A 24,464-nucleotide genomic window follows, 5' to 3' on the forward strand; every position below is an offset into this window, starting at 1 on the left:
GTATAGTGATCAAGAACAGGAAATCAACATTTGTACAATATTACTAACTATAGAATTTACTTGAAATTCACCAGTATTCCCACTAATGTCCTTTTTTTGTCCCCAGATCCTATCCATGATCACACAAGGTATTTAGTTTTCATTTCCTTTCATCTCTTCCAGTCTGTAGCAGCTCCTCAGTCTTTCCTTATCTTTCGTGACCTTGACTTTTTTTTTTTTTTTTTTTTTTTTTTTTGGCTGTGCCGTGTGGCATGTGGGATCTTAGTTCCCCAACCAGGGATCTAACTCGTGCCCCCTGCAGTGGAAGCACAGAGTCTTAACCACTAGATCACCAGGGAAGTCCCATGACCTTGACACTTTTGAAGAGTACCACAGTAGTCAGAATTCTAAGGTGACCTCTAAGATTCCCACCTCTGGGTGTACAGGCCTTGTGCACACATTGAGAGAAAGAAGAACCTATGAATATGATAAACTATCACTCCTGTGATTATATTACTTATCATTTGACATTGATTTATCAAAAGAGATATTACCTGGGTGGACCTTCACATTGACTCCTGTGTTCTTTTGACAAGCCTGTATCTGGTTTTTCTTTCCTTACTTTCTGGCCCACAAGATAGTCCTGGGTCATCTTGTATTTTCCCTACCTCAGTTCTGAAAATAACCATTTCTCCAAAGAGAACTGGTTCCTTTAATTGGAGGATAGTGTTTAGATCTGGGTGATATGGTGTATTCAGTGTTTAAGGTGTCATTGCTTCTAGACCTTCTCAGGAGACACAGAGAGGGAATATATGGGCTATACTAAACCATACATACTTACATATCTATATTTCTGTATTGATGTATCTGTATATATTTTATCTATTTATTTATTTATTTTTTATTTTTGGCCGAGCCATGCAGCTAGCAGGATCTTAGTTCCCTGACCAGGGATTGAACCTGCACTCTCAGCAGTGAAAACGCAGAGTCCTAACCACTGGACCGCCGGGAATTCCCTATCTGTATATATTTTGTTTTATTTTATTTTGTATATATTTTAAAACCATGAGTTTATACTGATACCCCTAATTCCAATCCAATGCCACAAGGTTCATTTTAGCTTTCTCTCTTTCCTTACTTATAACTTCTTTCTCTAACAGTGAAAAATCCAGCTTTCATTATCAACCATATATTTAATTATTTGTTTAAAAATGAGTGTGTGTGTTGTTGTTTTTCAGGAAAAGTTTTTTCTTTAGAAACCTATAGAATGGTCTCCAACTCTACTCTATCAGTAGATGACCCCAGCAACTGCATTGATCCTTCACTTTCCGCCTCCTCCTAAACCCCACTCCAATATCTCTACTAACCTAATTACAAATTAAATGAAACTGGAGTCCTCTGTGCCCCAACCCAAGAGCTAGAAGCTCGGGGCCCAGGTAGGGTAACTAGAACCTGATATAAATCCTTGCTTTCTGAGCAGACCAAAAGGAAGTCTTCCTGAATTGAAGATCTTTTAAAATGTTATCAATGAGACCTAGGGGGGTTTGAATTGGTTATTGGAAGATCTAGAATTCACTGAGTCCTGGCTGATTCTAATGGGTGATTCCCCCATGCTCCCTCACTACTTCTCACTCAGCCAAACATTGATCATTTAACACTCTCAGTACTCCCTACCAAATGCTGATAGTTATTCAACACTGCCTTTTTCCCTTCATAGATGTTATTTGTGAAAATCAAATGAGAGAATCAATGGATATGTGCTTGGAAAGTTATGCAGTTCTAAGTATACTGAAGGGCCCTGGAAAGTGTCTGCAGCAGGGGGGTTGAATTCTGAACACTCAGATGCTCTCCATCTTGTGACCCACCTGGTAATGGGAGCTCAGAGACCGCCCTTCCTGCTGTGACCAACCTTAGTTGGGAGTCAGAAGTCCTCTAAGAAAACAGGGAGGGTGAAGCTGCTATAGTGAATAGAGTGGCTAAAAAGACAGGATATCCTGGGAATCTCTTAAAATAGGGAGGTCAAAATGCTTTGACTATTGTACTTTTAAAACATTCATTCATTCATTCAACAGCTATTTGCTGAGTGCCTTTGCTAAGGGATGGGGAGATGAGAAACCCCATCTCTGCCCACAAGAAGTTTAGAGTAGGGAATCCAATAAACCCCTAGTGCAGGCAATACAAGAGCTGCCATTTCTTGAAGACCTACTGTGAGCCAGGAATGGTGGTGGTCTACATATTATCTCATTTAATACAACTGATTGTCTTGAAGGTAGGTATTATTATCTTTGATAAAAATGAGGAAATTAAATATCAGAGAGGCAAATAAATTTGTCCAAAGTCACACATGTAGTAAATACAAGAGTCATAATTGAAATCCAGGTCTGCCTGGACTCTAAAGCTCATAGTCATTCCCCCACACTAATAAAGTGAGAGTAAGCCATTCACTGAACAAATATTTATTGAGTACCTCTTTTTGTTCCAGATATTGTTCTGGGTGCTAGTGATGTGTGAAAGTGAAAAAAATAATAAAGTCCTTGTGTCGTAGGTCTCATGTCTACTGGAGAAAGACAATAAACAAATAAGTATTTAGTATGTCAGGTGGTAAGTGCTATGAAGAAAAAGTAGGCAGGATAAGAAAGACAGGGGAAGGAAGATTATTAATTTAAATAGAGTCATCTGGGAAGGCTCTGATACTGTGAAGTAAGTGCAGGAGCAGGAGCTGGAACTGGCATAAAGAAGAGCTTCCTCCTTTGCCTACCTGTGGGTTCACTCTGGAGAAGAGAGGGCAGGTTGGGGGTGCACGTGTTAATGGAGAGGATGGGCTTGGAGTCAGAAGACTTGAGCTTTATTTATTGATTTATTGACAAATCATTTCACTTTTGAGCCTAAATTTCCTTCCCTGTATACGGGAATTATAGTCCTTGCCCAGGTTCCCACATGCAGCTACCATGAGGATGAGATGAGATAGCCCATGTGAAAGCCCTTTGAAAATAAGACAAGCAAGATTAGGCGTCAGCTTTTCAACCGAAAGGAAGCCTGTGTAGGAAAAGAAAAGGAATTTCTATTTCAGGTGCACCAGTTACCTAGATATCTTTTTGAAAAGCAGTCCCAGGCTAAAAAGAGATATAGGCTAAAAGAAATAAACATAAGTTTCATATATTGGCCTTCACTGAAGATTCCTGTTTAATTTACAATCGTTAGAAATTGCTTTTTTTTTTCAACCTTAACTCTCGATCGCTGCGCCCCTACTTGGTTGTTTCCCTCCTTGCCACGCCCCCCCGCCCTATCTCCATTTCCCAACATGCCTCGGGCTCCCGTAAGCCGGCAGTCATTCTGGCGCAAGTTCCAGAGCCTTCTGGGAAGTGTAGTTTATTTTTTCCTCCGCTGCGTCAAGATCTAGGGCTGTGGACTACCACTCCCGTGAAGTAGTGCGTAATTCCACTACGCGGCGTCTTCGAACGCGCCGCGGCAGCCATGTTGGACGTGGCCAGTACAGGGGCCGGCACCAGGGGGTTATCGAAGCAGCTGTCACGATGCTGGGGTCCCTGGTGTTGAGGAGAACAGCGCCGGCGCCGCGGCTGCTCCTCCAGCTGCTTAGGTCCCCATCGCTCCGGAGCCGTGGGAGTGCCACCGACCGGAGTGTGACCACCGGGGGACGCGGGGAGCCTCAACGGCTGAGGGCAGCCATCGGGGGGCGCCCTGGAACATCGCCGGCCTTACTCACAAGAGAAGGGACAGCCACTGGGGGGCGCCAGAGGGGAGGTACCGAGACCCCCTGCCTCGCAGCCGCCACGTGGGGACGCCTTCCTAGCCCCGAAGACACTCTGCCTGGACAGGACAGCTGGAACGGGGCCCTCAACAGGGCCGGAATGGGCGTGTGGGCGCTGGCAACGGTGCTGGTGGTACACTGTTACAGCAAGAGCCCGTCCAACAAGGGTGATTATCGGGACAGTATGGGTTTGTGGAAGTGAGAGGCCGGAGGAGTGTCCTGACTGCGTATCTTTGGAGGGTGGGAGTTGCATATAGATTTAGACCACCGGAGCCTCAGTCCTTGTAGGACCTAGACATCATCAGGTCATAGAGCAGGCCGAAGAGTTCAGTGTCTCTGCGTTGTATAATTTCCCAAATTGTACAACTATTATTGTATAATAATACAGTTATTACAGGTCAGCCTCCCTTCTTTGAGCATCACTTTGTCCATCTGTACGATGGGAGCATTTTCTTTACCGTATCGCCTGGTTCAATTCCTCTTTTAAGAGGTCTCCAAGGAACCGCGTGTGTTTTAAGGGCAACCATTAGATGGTTTAGAGAAGTTGCCCTCCCTAAGGTGGCCTGAGAAAGGAAGAGGAGACTTGGTTTCAATGCCAGCTTTGGCCCTGCTCGCCCCTTGCTGCTCTCTAGCTTCAGTTTCCCCATTTATACAGTGAAGGATGACTTCTCAGTACGCTTACAGTGCTGTTATTTTGACTCCTCTTGGAGTTCAGCAGCGTGGGTGTATCCACCAGGGAGACTCCTAAGGTTTTGCTGTGCCTGGTCTCAGGCGTGAGGTGATCTTGCTATGTGGGGCAGTTGGCAGGAGAAGGAAGACAAGGAAGTGGCTCTGTAGAGCCCCAGAGCAACCATGGGGGCTGGCTGACCAAGGTTGGCATCCCCCCTGGGTGCATGGAGCCGAGCAGGGACTGGGAGAGCAGGCAGAGAGCTAGACTTCTGGCCTACGTGAGTCCAGCTACTCAGGTTCTCAGCTTTTCCTCAAGAGAGAAGACTAAGGCATGGTGTTCCTAGATTCCATGCATCCCAAGCTCTGAGATTTTGGACCAAGAGGAGGGACTCCCATGACATTCATTTGTTTATTCAACAGATGTGACCAGCTATAAAGGAAGGGCCTTGGATGGGGAGTAAGGACACCTGGGATCTTGTTTTGGTTCTGCCTCTAACTCCCATTGTGACTTTGGAGTTTTGTTCCTCCTCAGTGGTCCTCTGTTTTCTCATCTACAAAATGAGGGTGTTGAAATAGAACCCCTAAGGGCTCTTCTAGCTTGGGCATGCTATGATTCTATTACTTCCAATATTTTTATAATATTAAAAATTAAATTATATTTTTATGATTCTATTACTTCCAATATTTTTATACTCTGTGTGTGCCTACTTTGGAGCTCAATGTAGAACTCCTAACTTAACACAATGCCAGTTAAGGGGACAGTGCAGGCAGTTAGACCTGTAGGTCTGGTGAGTGGTTTGACAGTGTGTTGTTGGGGGATCAGAAGGCCAGCAGGGTCGGGAAAGCCTTCCTGAATGATTGGAGACCTTCCTGGAGGATGGGGAATTTGAACTTGAGTTCCGAAGGATAAGGCAAAGATGAAAAGGAGAGTGAATATTGTGAGTTCCATGAGAGCAGCAAGTGCATCTTGATATTTTCAGGTTGATGCCAGCTCCTTTCCCTAATACTTTCACGTTGTTTGTCCACCATAGTCTCTGGTATTTAGTATAGGTACTTAGTAAATGTACCTTGAGATGGTTTGTATTCTACGCAGAGGTTTCCGGGAACAGAGATAAAGTAGTCGCAGGTCAGCATGGCATGTATAGAGGCTAGCAGAATGTCCAGCCTGGTTAGAGGACAGGGGGTCTTTGGAATGAGGTGAGAGCAGATGGAGTGGGGTCTGGATATCAGGCACAAGGGTTTGGAAAGTTTGGAATTCTCCTGTAGGCAATGGAAAGTTGATGAGCAGGGAATGTTCCGAGGCCAGTATGTTTAGAAGGATTGGGGGAAGGTGTCCAAGGTCTTGCCTTAGAGCTTTTGGGAGGCTCCAGATTGGACTTTGTGGCATATGAACCCTAGCAAAGAGACTAGGGTCTGTTCACCAAAATAGATAATGACCAAAACCATGACCAGTTCAACCTTTCTGACCTGCCAGTTACCCTGTCTCCTTACTTTGAGTTGTAAGCTGAGACCCTCAGTGCAGCACAGTCATTACTGCCCTTTAGGAGCCAGGAGGCCCTGGTTCTAATCTCAGCTCATTCCTCACTCCCTCTGTGACCTTGCAGAGGCCACTTCTTTTTGAAGACTGAGGGGAGAGTGGATACAGCAATATCTGAGGAAGGCTTGTTTCCCTTCTAGCTAGGGGCTGCCCAAGCATGCCTGGGTGTGTGTTGGAAGAACAACTGGGGAAGGTAACCAAGGAAGACCTGGCCCTGCAGTCTAGGCCAGGAGGTGAGGTGGAGGCATATGCATAGGTCTGAACCACAGGACTGGTTTGCATATGCATGATAAGGTGGATTTTGTACACATGAGGAAACTGAGGCTCCGGAGGTTAGGTAAGTTAGCCAGCTCATACAGAAAGTAAGTGGCAGAGTTAGGACTGGAGCCCGAGTCTGCTACTTCCACCCGGCTCCAGTGCTTCCTCTCATGTTTTACTGGGTGACTCTCTTGGCTGGACTGAGAGCTCCTTGAGGCAGGGATGGGTATGAGTCTGTCCAGTGCCCATCAGTGGAGCTCAGGACCAACTGGGCTCAAAGTGTTGCACCGGCCCAGGAAAGAATTGTGCCTCTGCTGACTTTTGAGTTTTTTCGAGCCAGGCAGCTTTTCCTATGGCCACAAGGTGGTGCCAACAGCCTACAGGCTGCCCAGGCCAGGCCAGACTTAACATTGCCTTTCTGCTAGGCCTGGTGATTCCTAAAGGATTGATTGGAACCCTCTGCTTTGGATCTCCCTTTGTTGGACTTGGCATTTGGGTGTTTGCAGATTTTTCAGCCATTATTTCATTTCTTTAGCATCCTTGTGAGGCCATCAGGGCAGGGATTACTGTCTCTGCTTTATAGTCAGGGAAGCTGGGGTTGAGAGGGAGAGGGGCTGCCATAGCACATGGTGAATAGCGGGCAGAGTGTATTGGAGCCTGGCCTCCTGGTTGAGGCTGTCTCCACTCTCAGAGGGGTCCACATCCCTGCCTGCTCCTCCCTATCCTGTCCCTCTTGCTGGGCTTGTGACCTGTGACATCAAGATTCAAGACTAGGCTGAGAAACTGAAGTGGGGGGAGAAAGTGGGGCAAGGTAGGGGGATGGTTAATAACAACAATGATAATCACATAAACCTGCAGAGCTTTATAGCTAATGAAGAGTGAAGGAGTTCACACACTGAGTGTTTACTGTAGGCCACACGTGGTACTAACACGTTATTTGGATCACCTTTGTGATGAGAGTGAAGCGTTTGGGCTCTAATAGAAAGATGTGGAAGACAAGTTGTTAACAGAGGCTACCACGTAGGCAGGGGATGACTAGCTTTCTCTTTGTATATCTTGGCGCCCTTTCACTTGCTAAAGCCCATGTTTCTGAAGTGCCTCCATTTCCACTGTCTTACTGGGCCCTCCAAGCAGCCCTGAGGGGTAGGTCCTGGCCAGGGATTTGACCAGTGCCCCCTCTCTCTTCAGATGCAGCCCTGGTGGAAGCTGTTCGAGCCAACAATGTCCAAGAAGTCAACAGGTGAGTGTCATACCCCAGGCCTTGCTCTCCCGTGCAGGAGGGCTGAGCGGGATGGGCCCCTTGCTCTGGCGGTGGCTCTGCCTTGGAGGAAATCCTCACAGTGAGCTGGGAACTGAACGCTGTGACTTCCTTGTAGTCACCGAGTCACTTGGGCTCCTTTGGCCCAGGTCAACCCTTAGATATTTTAAGGTAGAGAATCAGTCCCTGTGTCTTCTTTCTGGCCCCAAACATCCCCGGATCCTTTGGCTGTTCTGTTCTTTGAAGGATGTGGTTTGGAGTTCCTCTGCATCCTGTAGGTTCTTCAGTGAATCTTCCAGTTTGTTCTTGTTTCTCTGTGGGATCGGTCACTTGTAATTGCTTGTTGCCTGGATGGGGTGCAGGTGGGCACCAGTGCAGAGGCTTGGAGATTTGAGAGGGAGCTGGAAGAGACCTTTCTGCCAGAGCAGCCTGCCTGCAGGGCTGGGTGCACATGCTGGGCTCCTGCCCAGGGGCTGACTGCATTTCTAGCCTCCCTGGCTCAGCTGTTCCCCTAGTGACCACTGGTCAGTTAGATCTGAGACTTGTTCTTGCTCAGGGACAGGACTTCACTCGGGCCTCCGCCTGGTGCCCAGGGCAGGGCAGAGTCTGTGTCTTGGATGGATGCTCAGACATAGGGCATCAGTATGGGGCTGTTATTCAGGGGCAGAGGCTTCATTCTTGGTGAAACTAGTGGCCCGCATTAGGCCTAACTTTGACCATTTTTTGCCTTTTGTATAGAGCTAGGTGGCCATAGGACATCCTCCCTTCCCTACCACTATGTCCACATTTTAAACAGGAAGTCAGGTGTTTGGAGAGGCTGTCACTGCGCCCAGCGCTGCACACCCGTTGGTGCGCTCCCTCACTCCAGTTGCCTGAACATACAAGAGAGTGTTGAAAGGCAGTCACAGCCCCCATCAAGACTTACTGCTTTGATTCCCTTGCATTTTATCTGCAGCATTATTATTGATTCTCAAGGGTGCTTTTGAGTATTAATGTTCAAGGCTTAGTTTTTAATAAACCACTTTTGGAAGTATGGGCTGGGAGTTGTTTCGTAGCCAAATAAATATTATGGAGCAATAGTTTAATAAACATGCGATGATGCATCTTTAAAACCAAGCACAGATGTCAGTTTGTTGTTATAAGAGCCATTCATAACTCCAGGCAGTGCGTGGCCAGAAACAGATGAGCCTCATTTCCTTCTGCTGCAGTACGATGGCATGAGGGGGTGGAAAGTGGCTGTGCCCCGTGCTTTAAGGCTTTTGCTGACCCTTTAATCACCTGTTGATGACTGCTGAGGTAACTGCTGCTTTCCTCTGGCGAGCCAGTATAGGCAGTGCATTTACAGAGCAGCAGTGCTGTGAATCCACCTTTCCATCACCTAGGGGAGGCTGAGTTTACCCTGTTCCATTGAGCCCCCAAGGGTTGATTGATTTAGCTCTTTCAAATACACATTTTTCTCATTAGCAGGTAAACCCCTGCCACAAAATTACAGGAAGTGATTGAATTTATGTTGTGTGTGTGATTCACAACATTCATGCTTGCCTGTGTGGATAGGGTCTGTAGGGACTTTCCTGTGTGTCACCAGTCTCTAACCTGCCTTTCTCCTGCCTCCTCTTGTCCTATCTCTCTTGGTCATGATGACTCAATCAGAATCTCCCTTCACCCCTCGTGAGGGGGTCAGAGATGAGCAAGGCACAGACCCTGCCCCTCAGAATTGACAGTCTCCCCCCTCTACCACCACCTGGTCTCAAGGAAACAAACATGTAACCTACCAATCACAGTTCTTCCCACTCAGAGAGCTAGACCTACAGGTAGGAGTGGGGAGAGCCCGACCACCCTTGCTAGAAGGAAGCTTTCTTGAATTCCTACTGCAGGTCCTTGTTTAGCCTTTTTACGCCCTAGACTCTGCACAGGTGCTTAACGCTACCCCTAATTTCTTCCTCTGTGTGTCCTGGCCTTTAGTTCTGCCCAACAGACCTGCCGATACCAGGATAGAATTCCATTCTCAATTTTTAAAAGATATTTACTATAGTTTATACGTGGTTGGGTCACCATGTGTATGATGTGTGGTTAAATCAGTATTTGGAATAAAACTCAGACCTGGTAATAATATTGTCCTCTACCCTCCTTTCCTTCTTGCCCTCTCTGGATTCTATGCTGTGTGTGTCTCTGCCTTGATGGCCCCCTACCTTCCGCTGGCCCCAGAGCCTTGGGAGAGCTCTGGATAGTGAAGGGCAGTGTTCTGAAGCTCTTCTGCTCAGAGGCGGGAAATTTCATCATCCTCTTTAAGGATACTCTGGAATCTGCAGTTCCTAGGTTCTAGGTGTGGACCCTCCACACAGATGGCTCTCTGTACACAGTGCTCATTACCCTCTGCTTAAAGCCTCCCAGCGTCAGCTCAAGTCCTACAGCCCTTGTGAAGACTTCCTTGACTCCTCCCAGCTGAGTGTGATCTGCCCGTTGCCCCACACGTGCCTGCTGGTCTGGGAAGGTACGTGGGTCATCTAGGAAGAGCCGTGTTAGCCATGGCAGGAGAGGAATCCTTTGCTAGAAGAGAGGTTGGAGGTCAGGTGGGAGAAGCAGGGCTGAACATCAGGACTGAGGAGGCACTCAGCCCATGAACAGGAAAACCAGTGCGGTTCCCATGCTGCCCAAATCAGGAACAGATGAGGAATCCTCACGCAGCAAGCCAACAGCTCTGGACAGCCACCTGAAGTGTGGGCACTGTTGACCTGTTTTATGTAGAGCTGGCTAATCGTTTGTGGTATGGGCCTGCCTGGCTAAAGGGGCAGGGAAGGTTCTGCCACTCGCCACACTCTTTTTTATATTAAGAAGGTTTGGGCTAGACTTCACCTTAAACCACTGGATTGTGTGCCTCCCCAGGGCAGGGACAAGGTCTGGTTTCCCACATGTCTTATCCTCTTCTCCAGCACAGTGAAAGTTGGGGAAAGCTGCTTTTTACTGACTTTTCAGCAAACCTGAAGTAGACAATCCAGAGTCTTATTTCCATACTCCCATTGGCTATATCAGAGGAGGGCTGGGTCCCTTTTTCTTCCCATTGTCCTCTCCTCCTTTCTCCCTGTGTGGCAACTGTTTCCCTCCTCCCCCAAGGCACTTAAACCTTGTTAGCAAGTTCAGGTCTCGCTCTTCAGGAGTGGAAGCCCAGTCCTGAGGCCCCTGTCCCACCTGTCAGCAGCATGAGCAGGTGGCCCTGCTTCTGGGCTTAGCCCAAACCCAAGCCTGGCTTCTGGACTCAGGATCCACTCACCCGAAACCTAGGGCACAGGGCAGTCTGAAGGCACATCTGTCCAACCTCGAGCTGAGCCATGTGAGGAGCTGTCGGGGCTGGCAGAAGTGAGGCCTCCTGTTCTCCCAGTGGAGATCACATTTCCTTTCGAACAAACTTGGGTGAAAGACTATACCCCTACCCACTTCCCTTCTCCCGGCAGGGAGCTGGGCCTTTGCTGAGTGCTTTTTCTGTTAGTTTTTTTTAAATTTATTTATTTTATTTTTGGCTGCGTTGGGTCTTTGTTGCTGACGCGCGGGCTTCAGTAGTTGTGGCTCGCGGGCTCTAGAGCGCAGGCTCAGTAGTTGTGGCGCACAGGCTTAGTTGCTCTGCGGCATGTGGGATCTTCCCAGACCAGGGCTTGAACCCATGTCCCCTGCATTGGCAGGCAGATTCTTAACCACTGTGCCACCAGGAAAGCCCTCTGCTGAGTGCTTAACTCAGTTGTTTCCATCCGCCCAAGCGCTTTTTAAAAGAAGGAAGTCTGATGGTGTCAATCTTGGACTGCAGACTGCCTACCCTTTCTCTCCAGGATTCATTTGTTCATTTGACAAAATTTTACTGAGCACCTGTCATATGCTGGGTGGCATACTTGGCACAGGGGACATCTGACCACTCATGATTCCTGCCCTCAGTGAAGGAGTCTGGGGAAGACTGTGGTAACACAGTGTGATCAGTGCTGAGACAGGAGGCCAGGATATACCACTAATCAACCTGGGGGACCAGAGAAGATGTCCTAGAGGAAATGACACCTCTCAGACATTTCCTAGTGAAAAAGATTAGAGTCTTAAAATGTCAGGAGGGCTTAGCAAATAGAAGGAGAAGGCGTTCCAGGCAAAGGGAACAGTGTAAGTGATAGCACTGAGGCAAGAAACAGCCTAGAGTGTGTGGTGAGGAGGGGAAATTACTGTTTGGTGTTGCTGGATCACAGCCTGAGGCCAGGAGAGACTGGAGATAGGAAGGGACCTGGTCATGGAGGGCATTGTCCATTTGTCCCTCAGTCACTCATCTGTCCAGCCTGTCCATTGTGCCTAGCCCTGAGCTGAATTTGTGTTGGTGGCAACAAAATGAGGAAGGGGAAGCAGTCCTCGCTCTGGAGGAGCTCACTGACCGTCTTCTCAGGTGAAGAGGGAGCACATTAAGTCAAAAATCGAGAACCAGCAAAACAAGGCACAAGTTGCCTAACTTCTGTAAGACTAAGTAACATGGAAATGATAGTACCTATAACTTACAGAGTTGTTGAGTGTTCATTATTAATAATAGAATTATTACTTAATTCAACCAATATATATGACTGCTTATTAGGAACTAGGCGTTGGACTGAGTGCTGGAGGTAGAGTGGTGAACAAGATTGGCACAGTTCCTGCCCTCTTGGTACTTACAGTCTAACCGGGAGCCAGGTGACTAATTATGCAATTATAATTATGTACTTCAAAGTGATGAACAGTTTGTCTCTTCAACAGATGGTGCTGGGACAACTGGATATCCACATGCAAAAAAATGCAGTTGGAGTCCTCCCTCACCTATACACAAAAATTAACTCAAAATGGATCATAGACCTAAATGTAAGAGCTAAAACTATAAAACTCTTAGAAGAAAACATAGGATTAAATCTTTGTGACTGTGGGCTAGGCAAAGCCTTCTTAGATATGGCACCAAAAGCATAGGAAACCAAAGAAAAAATTAGGTAAATTGGACTTCATGGAAATTAAAAACATTTGTGTTCAAAGGACACTTTTAAGAAGGTGAAAAGACTCTCCCACAGAAAAGGAGAAAATATTTGCAAATTATATGAGATTTGCATCCAGAATATGTAAAGAACTCTTACAACTCAAGAATAAAAAAGTTAACCCAATTTAAAAATGGACAAAGGATCTGAATAGACATTTTTCTGAAAAAGATTTTCAAATGACTGATAAGCGTGTGAAAAGATGCCAAACATCATTAGCATTAGGGTGATGCTAATCAAAGCCACAATGAGATACTGCTTCTCACCCATTAGGGTGACTGTAATCAGAAAGACATAATAGCAAGTGTTGGTAAGAATGTGGGGAAATTGGAATCCTCATATATTACTGGTGGGAATGTGAAATGGTGTAACTGCTTTGGAAAACAGTTGGCAATTCTTCAAAATATTAAAGATAGAGTTACCTTATGATCCAGCAAGTCTACTCCTAGGTATGTACTGCAGAGAAATGAAAACATGTATATTAATGTACTTGTACATGAACGTTCACAGCAGCATTATTCATAGTAGCCTAAAGAGGGAAACAACTCCAAAGTCTATTAACTGATCAATGGATAAATAAAAATATAGCCATACAGTGGAATATTATTTATCAGTACAAAGAAATGAAGTACTGCTAGGTATATGCTACAACATGACCTTGGAAGCATTATGCTAAGTGAAAGAAGCCAGACACAAAAGACCACATATTATATGATTCAATTTACATAAAATGTCCAGAACAGACAAATCCATAGAGACAAAGTAGATTGGTGATTGCCAAGGACTGGAGAGGCTGGGGTTGGGAGGGCACAGGGAGTGACTGCTAGTGGGTCCAGAGTTTCTTTCTGGGCTAATGAAAATGTTCTGAGGTTAGTAGTCAAGATCACACAACTCTGAATCTACTAAGAGCAATTGAGTTGTGTACTTTTAATGGATGGATTTTATGGTATGTGAATTATATCCTTTTTATTTCTCCTTTTTTTTTTATAGAGGAGAGTTTTTATTGTTGTTGTTGTTTTGTTTTGTTTTGTTTTGTTGCGGTACGCAGGCCTTTCACTGTTATGGCCTCTCCCGTTGCGGAGCACAGGCTCCAGACGCACAGGCTCAGCCGCCATAGCTCACGGGCCCAGGCGCTCCACGGCATGTGGGATCCTCCCGGACTGGGGCACGAACCCGTGTCCCCTGCATTGGCAGGCGGACTCTCAACCACTGCGCCACCAGGGAAGCCCTAAAGGAGAATTTTTTAAATATTTATTTAATTTATTTTTTGGCTGTGCCTCACGGCATGTGGGATCTTAGATCCCCAACCAGGGATTGAACCTGTGCCCCCTGCAGTGGAAGCACGGAATCCTAACCACTGGACTGCCAGGGAAGTCCTGTGGATTATATCTTAATAAAACTCTTTAAAAAATGAAGTACAAGACACTTGGGAATCTAACCTTGAGTATAGGAGGGGTTGGGGTGGGGGTATGTGGTCAGTAAGGCAAACCATCTGAGTGAGATTGAAGTGAACTCTGAAGGATGAAGAGAAAACTAGAACATTGTGTTAGAAGGGCAGTAGGTAGAAGGCCTTGAGTCAAGCAGAGATGTGAAGGAATTAGAGAAGGCCAGTATGACTGGACTCTAGAGAGTAAGTGGGAGAGGGTGTGAAGTAAAGTTGGAAAGTTAAGCAAGGACCATATCACACTGGATCTGTTGGCCAAGTTAATGATTTTTATTTTTACTAAGAACAGTGGGCAGCCATTGAAGAATTTTAAGGTGTGTGTATGTGAGAGAAAAAGACACATACATGGTGACATGATCTAGATCTGTAATTTTAAAAGATCACTCTGGCTGCTCTGTGGCGAATAGATTGATAGAGCTGTGGTGGATGGAGAAGACCGGTTGAAAGTGACTGGAGTAGTGCAGACCAGAGAGGATGATGGCAGGTGGTGACTTGAAGTAAGATGTCAGTAGCAGAGATGGAGGAGGTAAGCTAGACAGGACTTGGTGTTGTGTAGAACAGTGTCAGTACCTGGTATGTAGTAGGTACTCAATATGTGAATCTTGAATGAATGAATGAATGAATGAATGAATAGAATTGGATATGGTTGATTAAGGAGAAGAAGGTATTAAGAATGAATTTCTGTTTTCTGGCTTGATCCGCTGTGGAGATGCTGTTACCATTCGCTGAGATGAAGATCCTAGAGGAGGACTGGATTGGAAGAAAATGATGAGTTCAGTTTTGAACATGCTGCGTTTAACGTTTCAGTGAGATATTCAAGTGGAGAGGTCAACTAGGCAGTTGAATGGGTCTTTCTGACTCTTCCCGCTATATATAGCATGCTGCCTCAATGATTGGTTTAGAGATTGTTTTGACATCTTGTTTTGATTTCTGGTTTGATGGTTTTAGGCAATAAAGTACTTCATACCAGTTAAAAGTTTTTTACTAGATACCTTTGGGAAAAAGTCTGGTTTGATATGCAACACAGGAAAGAAGAAAGGGTTGGGTTTTGTTGAAGGCTAAACACATTTATTCTAGCTCTGCATTGATGGCTTGGTTTGGTTCTTGTCCCCAGATGCCCCAGCTTGGGGCTTGAGGCGCTTGCTGTCCACGTGCCAGGATTAAGGTGTCCAGAATGTGCTTAGCTACAGTATAGGTAAATGTTCTGCATATTGATCCAGGGATTTTATCTAATTAACAAAAACCCTGGCTGGTAAATACATTTGGCTGTCTCAGGGCCTCAGGGAGGCTGTCTGTCTATTGATTGTTGTATCATTTTGGCTTGATGGGAAGATATTAATGATGGCATCAGAGCAACCAAAACATCTGACTCTCTTAACCAGTAAATATGTAAATGTTCTTGTGGCTTGCAGTAGGTTGAAACAAAAGCTTTATCCTAGGCCAAAGGTCAAGGCCTAACTGGCATCACTCTTGTAATTTGATGCTTTTTGAGAGCATTTTTTGAATGCTAGAGTATAACCCACACAGGTTGTTTTGAATTCTGGGATGTTGGAAGGCAGCATAATGTTACAGAAAGAATACAAGGTTTTTAGGATTAGAAGACCTGGGTTCCCATAATTCAAAAAGAGTCATGTACCACAATGTTCATTGCAGCACTATTTACAGTAGCCAGGACATGGAAGCAACCTAAGTATCCATCGACAGATGAATGGGTAAAGAAGATGTGGTACATATATACAATGGAATATTACTCAGCCATAAAAAGAAACGAAATTGAGTTATTTGCAGTGAGGTGGATGGACCTAGAGACTGTCATACAGAGTGAAGTCAGAAAGAGAAAAACAAATACCGTATGCTAACACATATATATGGAATCTAAGAAGAAAAAAAAAAGGTTCTGAAGAACCTAGGGACAGGACAGGAATAAAGACGCAGATGTAGAGAATGGACTTGAGGATACAGGGAGGGGGAAGGGTAAGCTGGGACAAAGTGAGAGAGTGGCAGGCATATATATACACTACCAAATATAAAATAGATAGCTAGTGGGAAGCAGCCACATAGCACAGGGAGATCAGCTCTGTGCTTTGTGACCACCTAGAGGGGTGGCATAGGGAGGGTGGGAGGGAGACGCAAGAGGGAGGGGATATGGGGATATATGTATACGTATAGCTGATTCACTTTGTTATGCAGCAGAAACTAACACAACATTGTAAAGCAATTATACTCCAATAAAGATGTTTTAAAAAAATAACAGCTAGCAGTAATTGAATACTTGTAATGTGCCAGGCACAATTCTAAGCTTTTTAAGTATATGCTTATAACAATCCCAAGAGATAGATATCATTACCTCCACTTTATAGATAAGGAAACAAGGACAGAGAGTCAGGAAGAAGGCCAGCAGAGACAGGATTTAAACCTAGACCATTCTAGTTGCTGTATTACCCTGGAATTACTAAGTTCATTATTATTCAGGAGACAGAATGAGTCGCTGATAGAAAAGTTACTAAAGTTTGACTGAAGTTATTAAAGTTTGCCACTGAATTTGTCACTAAATACCTGGCTTGGATTTTAGAGAGAAGAGCAGTATGTATTTAAAATATATTACAAACCTCATCTGTTAACATCGTCACATAACTTTAAAGATGATATTTTTTATTTAAAATAATACTGTCAGAAATTAATTCTCAGTGGTTCTCTTATATAAATAATTGACATTAAAGTGAAGATTATTAAATAAAGAAAACAAGACCTGGGTTCCACTTCTGTCACAGTAACTGTCTCTATGACCCTTAGTAGGTAATAGACCCTCCCTTTTTGAATCTTAGTTTCCAAATCTTGTTAATGGGCTTCCCACTGAGAACTCTGAAATATAATTCTCAGGGTTAAGCTCTACAGAAAAAACTGAGCCCTTTGGGGAGGGTCCAAATCACACACTAAAACACCAGGGCTTGCTCAAGTGGGCCTTCACCAAACAAGCAATTTTGCAGAGTGGTCCAGGGCCTGGCACCTTTTCTGAGGTGTGGACTTACTGAGTCTCTGGTTGCTTGCTCCCTGGTGATGGAAAGCAACTGGGGAAGATTGGGTTAGCAGCTTTTTATGAACTTCGAGAGTAGGTGAGTTGTGGAAACAGCCAGTCAGCTGCTGAGAACCCCAGCAGAGTCAGGTGGTTAGCCAAGCCGAGGAGCAGAGAACAGCGAGGGCTTACTGGGGTGGCTTGGGGGAAGGAGGGATGCCCCTGAAGGGGAGCCCAGCCCTGGGATTGAGCCTCTAGTGCTGGCCCCACTGGTCCTTGGCTGTATGGCCTTGAGCTGGTAGTCCCTTAACTTCCTCAGTGACTTCGACTGTAAGATAACTACACAGGCCACCCTCCCAGGATCTCGTGAGAGTTCCAGGCAGGTGAACTCTTGTGGTCTAGAAAATTACCCATCCTTTGGTTCATCAGTGTCACGTCTTCAGGGAAGCCTTCCCTAGCCCTCCAGGTAGCACTTATCACCCTCTTTTGGGATGGGTCATCTGTTTCCTTCTTCCTCTCTCTCTCTGTCTCTCTCTGTCTCTCTCTGTCTCTCTCTGTCTGTCTGTCTGTCTGTCTGTCTGTCTCTCTCTCTCTCTCTGTGTGTGTGTCTCTCTCACAGTACTGTGAGTTTTGGAGGTGGGAGACCATTGCTGTGGTGTTCATCTCTGTTCATGTAAACAGTTAACAAATACTTATTGAGAATTGTAAAAGTGTTTGGTGAATGGTAAGAGTTAGGCAGACGTTAACAGTTATTTACAGTCATAATAAACCTGTAAATGGAGGAACTGACATCCCCTAGGAAAAAAATAAAAATGGTGAATTAGTTCAGTCATTTATTCATTCAACAAATAGTGCCTACTGTGTGCTGGCACTGTGCTAGGCCCTGATGGATCAGTGGTAAGCCAAAAATGTACAGACCTCACCTCATGAAACTTAAAGCCTAGTCAGACGTTAATCATGCAAATACGAAATTACAACTGTGACAAATGCTGCAAAGGGATGGTATGGAGAATCCTGAGTGCCTCTGAGAGGTTTACTCTGGTCAGGGAAAGCTTCCCAGAGGAAGCTTGAGTCCGAAGTGAAGGAGAGGAAGAATTAACCTAGGTGAAGAAGGATAAAAAGAGCTTTCCTGGCAGAAGGAACTTTTGTTTATAGAGGCCCCGTGGCAGGAGGAACAACAGCAGGTGTGAAGGACTGAAAAAGGCTGATGGGACTGCAGCTCAGAGGGGGGTGCCAGGAGCTTGGAGAATAAGCAGGTCTTGCAAGGCATTGGAGGCTGTCTATAGTAAGGAGCTTTGTCTTATTCTAACAGCAGTGACAGCTGAGTTGGGGGCGGGGCAGGGGTGGTTGAGAGGGGATTGATGTGCTCAGCTGCTCAGCAACCATTCTTTTTTTTTTTTTTTTAATTCCTAGGTATTTTATTCTTTTTGTTGCAATGGTGAATGGGATTGTTTCCTTAATTTCTCTTTCTGATCTTTCGTTGTTAGTGTATAGGAATGCACGAGATTTTTGTGCATTAATTTTGTGTCCTGCAACTTCACCAAATTCAATGATTAGCTCTAGTAGTTTTCTGCTGGCATCTTTAGGATTCTCTATGTATAGTATCATGTCATCTGCAAACAGTGACAGTTTTACTTCTTTTCCAATTTGTATTCCTTTTATTTCTTTTTCTTCTCTGACTGCCGTGGCTAGGACTTCCAAAGCTGTGTTGAGTAATAGTGGTGAGAGTGGACATCCTTGTCTTGTTCCTGATCTTAGAGGAAATGCTTTCAGTTTTTCACCATTGAGAATGATGTTTGCTGTGCGTTTGTCATATATGGCCTTCATTATGTTGAGGTAGGTTCCCTCTATGCCCACATTCTGGAGAGTTTTTATCATAAATGGGTGTTGAATTTTGTCAAAAGCTTTTTCTGCATCTATTGAGATGATCATATGGTTTTTCTTCTTCAATTTGTTAACATGGTGTATCACATTGATTGATTTGCATATACTGAAGAATCCTTGCATCCCTGGGATAAATCCCACTTGATCGTGGTGTATGATCCTTTTAATGTGTTGCTGGATTCTGTTCGCTAGGATTTTGTTGAGGATTTTTGCATCTATATTCATCAGGGATATTGGTCTGTAATTTTCTTTTTTTGTGGTAATGTTTGTCTGGTTTTGGCATCAGGGTGATGGTGGCCTCATAGAATGAGTTTGGGAGTGTTCCTTCCTCTGCAAATTTTTGGAAGAGTTTGAGAAGGATGGGTGTTAGCTCTTCTCTAAATGTTTGGTAGAATTCACCTGTGAAGCCATCTGGTCCTGGACTTCTGTTTGTTGGAAGATTTTTAATCATTTTCAATTTCATTACTTGTGATTGGTCTGTTCATATTTTCTATTTCTTCCTGGTTCAGTCTTGGAGGGTTATACCTTTCTAAGAATTTGTCCATTTCTTCCAGGTTATCCATTTTATTGGCATAAAGTTGCTTGTAGTAGTCTCTTATGATGCTTTGTATTTCTGCGGTGTCCGTTGTAACTTCTCCTTTTTCTAATTTTATTGGTTTGAGTCCTCTCCCTCTTTTTCTTGATGAGTCTGGCTAAAGGTTTATCAATTTTGTTTATCTTCTCAAAGAACCAGCTTTTAGTTTTATTGATCTTTGCTGTTGTTTTCTTTGTTTCTATTTCATTTATTTCTGCTCTGATCTTTATTTCTTTCCTTCTACTAACTTTGGGTTTTGTTTGTTCTTCTTTCTCTAGTTCCATTAGGTGTAAGGTTAGGTTGTTTATTTGAGATTTTTCTTGTTTCTTGAGGTAGGATTGTATTGCTATAAACTTCCCTCTTACAACTGCTTTTGCTGCATCCCATAGGTTTTTGGATCGTCATGTTTTTTTTGTCATTTGTCTCTAGGTATTTTTTTATTTCCTCTTTGATTTCTTCAGTGATCTCTTGGTTATTTAGTAACATATTTTTTAGCCTCCATGTGTTTGTGTTTTTTACGTTTTTTTCCCTGTAATTTCTAATCTCATAGTGTTGTGGTCGGAAAAGATGCTTACTATGATTTCAAGTTTCTTAAATTTACCGAGGCTTGATTTGTGACCCAAGATATGATCTGTCCTGGAGAATGTTCCGTGTGCACTTGAGAAGAAAGTGTAATCTGCTGGTTTTGGATGGAATGTCCTATAAATATCAATTAAATCTATCTCATCTATTGTGTCATTTAAAGCTTGTGTTTCCTTATTAATTTTCTGTTTGGATGATCTGTCCATTGGTGTAAGTGAGGTGTTAAAGTCCCCCACTATTATTGTGTTACTGTCGATTTCCTCTTTTATAGCTGTTAGCATTTGTCTTATGCATTGAGGTGCTCCTGTGTCGGTTTCCTCTTTTATAGCTGTTAGCATTTGTCTTATGTATTGAGATGCTCCTTTGTCGGGTGCATATATATTTATAATTGTTATATCTTCTTCCTGGATTGATCCCTTGATCATTATGTAGTGTCCTTCCTTGTCGCTTGTAATAGTCTTTATTTTAAAGTCTATTATATCTGATATGAGTATTGCTACTCCAGCTTTCTCTTGATTTCCACTTGCATGGAATACCTTTTTCCTTCCCCTAACTTTCAGTCTGTATATGTCCCTAGGTCTGAAGTGGGTCTCTGGTACACAGCATATTTATGGGTCTTGTTTTTGTATCCATTCAGCGAGCCTTTGTCTTTTGGTTGGAGCATTTAATCCATTCACATTTAAGGTAATTATCGATATGTATGTTCCTATTACCATTTTCTTAATTGTCTTGGGTTTGTTTTTGTAGGTACTTTTCTTCTCTTGTGTTTCCCACTTAGAGAAGTTCCTTTAGCATTTGTTGTAGAGCTGGTTTGGTGGTGCTGAATTCTCTTAGCTTTCGCTTACCTGTAAAGGTTTTGATTTCTCTGTCGAATCTGAATGAGATCTTTGCTGGGTAGAGTAATCTTGGTTGTAGGTTCTTCCCTTTCATCACTTTAAATATATCATGCCATTCCCTTCTGGCTTGTAGAGTTTCTGCTGAGAAATCAGTTGTTAACCTTATGGGAGTTCCCTTGTATATTATTTGTTGTTTTTCCCTTGTTGCTTTTAATAATTTTTCTTTGTCTTTAATTTTGTTCAATTTGATTACTATGTGTCTCGGTGTGTTTCTCCTTGGGTTTATCCTGCCTGGGACTTTCTGTGCTTCCTGGAGTTGGGTGCCCATTTCCTTTCCCATGTTAGGGAAGTTTTCGACCATAATCTCTTCAAATATTTTCTTGGGTTCTTTCTCTCTCTCCTCCTTCGGGGACCCCTATAATGCGAATGCTGGTGTGTTTAATGTTGTCCCAGAGGTCTCTTAGGCTGTCTTCATTTCTTTTCATTCTTTTTTCTTTATTCTGTTCTGCAGCAGTGAATTCCACCATTCTGTCTTCCAGGTCACTTATCCATTCTTCTGCCTCAGTTATTCTGCTGTTGATTCTTTCTAGTGTATTTTTCTTTTCAGTTGTTGTGTTGTTCATCTCTGTTTGTTCTTTAATTCTTCTAGGTGTTTGTTCTTTAATTCTTCTAGGTCTTTGTTAAACATTTCTTGCATCTTCTCGATCTTTGCCTCCATTCTTTTTCCGAGGTCCTGGATCATCTTCACTACCATTATTCTGAATTCTTTTCCTGGAAGGTTGCCTATCTCCACTTCATTTAGTTGTTTTTCTGGGGTTTTATCTTGTTCCTTCATCTGGTAAATAGTCCTCTGCCTTTTCATTTTGTCTGTCTTTCTGTCAATGTGGTTTTCATTCCACAGGCTGCAGGATTGTAGTTCTTCTTGCTTCTGCTGTCTGCCCTCTTCAGCAACCATTCTGATTGCTGAGAAACATTAGGAGCCAATCTGAGTGCCTACCAGCTTGTGTGTGCCAGCGTCTTCTTGGGCACTGATCTAGCCACGGAGGCAGTGAGACCACAAAACTGCTGTGCCCCAGGGCTCCCCAGCAGGGGCAGCTGTCAGGCTGTATCTCCCCACCACCATTGCTGTGGCCCAAGTGCTTCTTCTCCAAAGTCCCAGCTCAGTCATGGTCATAGCACAAATCCTGTCAGCATGACTGGAACCAGTTGGATTTTTTCCCGTGAAGGTTTCCTGGAAACTGAGGAACATAGAGAAATCTAAGAATATTAAAAATAGTCAAACTAATATGTTACTGGGCTTACCATATTCACTGTAGCAATTTACCTCACAGTTCTGCTCTCTCTGTCCTGTTTGAAAAGCCTCCTCAGAAAATCTGACTTTCGAACTTTAAGACTCTTCTACATCCTGCTTCCTTCCCTCTCCTCTCTTTGGAGCAGTGGTCCCAGGCCCAAAGTCCTCCTAAGGCCATAAGTGGTTCTCTTCTTGTGACTCTGTCAGTGGGTTTGCTGGAGAGGTTTTCATATCACTGGCAGGAATCCTGTCAGTAAGGAATTCAGAATCTGAGAAAACAAGGTTTGACTCCCAGCTGTCAGTCTGAGAAAACAAGCTTTGGATCCCACCTGTGCCATTTGTTAGCTCTGTGACCTTGGGAAAGTAGCCTAACCTCTCTAGCCTTAGATTTTTCATCTGCAAAGTGGGATGATGATTGACCTACCTCACACCTTTGCTGTGAGTATTAAATGAGAAAATTAAATGAGAAAAACCAGCGAGTGCTGTGCCTGGCACATACCAGGTGCTCAATACATAGTAGGTGTTGTTTTTGAGTGTTGTTAATTACACTAAGTGTTCGCCCCTGAACTAGCAAAATAAATTAAGATAATGGGTAGGATTTTCTGGATAATCTATTTTTACCCTCTTCATTTTTCTTAAGCTCTTAGTGTGCATTCAGAGACCCCAGCAAATGAACACAAGGTAAATGGATATTAAGGTGGAGCAGAAAGGCACCCAGCCTATCATGCTTAGTTTTACTACATTTTTTTAGAACCCATGTATATTCAGAGTTTTGTTTAATGTTTGTAGCATATTACTTTGACAGCATACTTTTGTATATTTTTTACATATATTCATTGTATATGTATATTATAAAGCACATAAAATAATAATATTTTAATAACATTATTAACTATTACTAATAGTGACCAATGTTTATTGAATGCCTTTTTAGAGATAGGCATTACGTGAGACTTAAATCACTAAATCCTTAAAACTGTGTAAGTAGTATAGCCCCATTTCATAGACGATGAAACAGAAATTTGGATTGTTTGAGTAATTTACCCAAAGTCGCCCCCTTGGAAGTGACCCACCACTTCATTTTACAGATGAGGAGGCCATGAGGCCGGAAGCAGAATGGAGCTTGCCTGGGTCACAGTTTCCTCCCAGCACTTTTCCAGGCTCAGGGAGATATTTTGTAGGTCAACGGAGAACCATTTCAGTCTGCCTTACTGGGAGTCTATAAGGTTCCTGAAGATAAATGTCAAATCTAGATCCCTTATCTGTCCTGCCCTCAACTCTGCTCTTCATTGACAGGCCCCACCCCACCCCTGCATTCCTCCCAGCCAAGCCGGCTCCCCTCTGTCCCAAGAACCCCCATTCCAGTCAGAACTGACTTCTCTAGCCCTAAACACACAGCTTACTTCTTCCTACCTGTGAGCCTTTGTAGCACTTCCAACTCTACCCCTGTTCTCCTCACACCCCTATCTAGATCCTGTTCGTGGTTCATTGCCCCCTTCAAGCCCTTCCTTTTCCAGAAAGCTCACCCTCCCTAATAATAATAGCTGCCATTTATTAGATACCCACTCTATGTGAGGCAGAGTACCAGATACTGTATATGTATTACCTTCATTCTTTGCTGCAGTATTGCAAAACAGATTGCGTTATAATCATTTTCCACTTGAAGCTCAGACAGATTTAGTGCTTACTACCCTACAGCTTGTAAGAAGTAGAGCTGTGATTTAAACCGAGTCCCATGTGAATGCAAAGTATGTGCTTTTCTCACTGCAGTTCACTGCTAGTTCCAGCCCATGTTGATCTTTCTTATCAACATTTCCACAGCCTTAAATTCTGAGCCAAATGGTATCATGTTTAGTTTTCATCTCATTGTCTTTCTCCTCAGTTGCTTCATGCGTGTGTCTCCTCACCCAGGCCATGCTGTCACAGCCAGGTAGATGGCATCTCCTCCTGCCTTCACCATAGCTAGTCACACAAGGCTGACTGGGCACTCAGAAAGCACACAGTACAGAGTCTGGCCAGTTGGTTGACTGGTTGAATAAAACCTTGTTTATTCTCCAGAGTCTACCCAGCAGGAGGGTACAGCAGCTGGGCAGGCTGACTGGTCTCCAGGATCCTCCATTCATTTGGATGGGAGGCCCAGGAAGGCTGCATAAGAATCCCTCTCTGAGGCTGAGCTGAGGCTTCCATCTCAATGCCCTTTTGTTTGCGAGGATAGCACCCAGGCCTCCCGGGAAGTCTGTGTATTTGACCAGCTTTTGCAGATAGTGAGCAGGGACCGAATGTAAAGCACAAACAATTGGAGGAGGCCCCTGAAATTCCCAGGGGTTCAGAGTCCAGCAGGCAGAGCAGTATCCT

At 44.2% G+C, this 24,464-nt stretch overlaps 1 protein-coding gene across 2 annotated transcripts in view; it reads left to right on the forward strand.

Moving 5' to 3' along the window:
• The first annotated feature begins 3,471 nt into the window (after positions 1–3,471).
• CLPB (ClpB family mitochondrial disaggregase) overlaps positions 3,472–24,464 on the forward strand; it is a 155,360-nt gene continuing 134,367 nt past the window's right edge. Inside the window, exons 1-2 of one of the 2 annotated variants that reach the window (XM_082659851.1) lie at positions 3,472–3,915; positions 7,401–7,452. In XM_082659851.1, the coding sequence (XP_082515977.1) occupies positions 3,513–3,915; positions 7,401–7,452 (455 nt within the window). In that variant the 5' untranslated portion in view covers positions 3,472–3,512. The remainder of the gene's footprint in view (positions 3,916–7,400; positions 7,453–24,464) is intronic. The other variant, XM_082659850.1, reaches the window with a different exon arrangement.

The sequence above is a fragment of the Grampus griseus genome (assembly GCF_964374135.1).
Source record: "Grampus griseus genome assembly, chromosome: 8".
NCBI classification, from domain to species: Eukaryota; Metazoa; Chordata; class Mammalia; order Artiodactyla; family Delphinidae; genus Grampus; species Grampus griseus.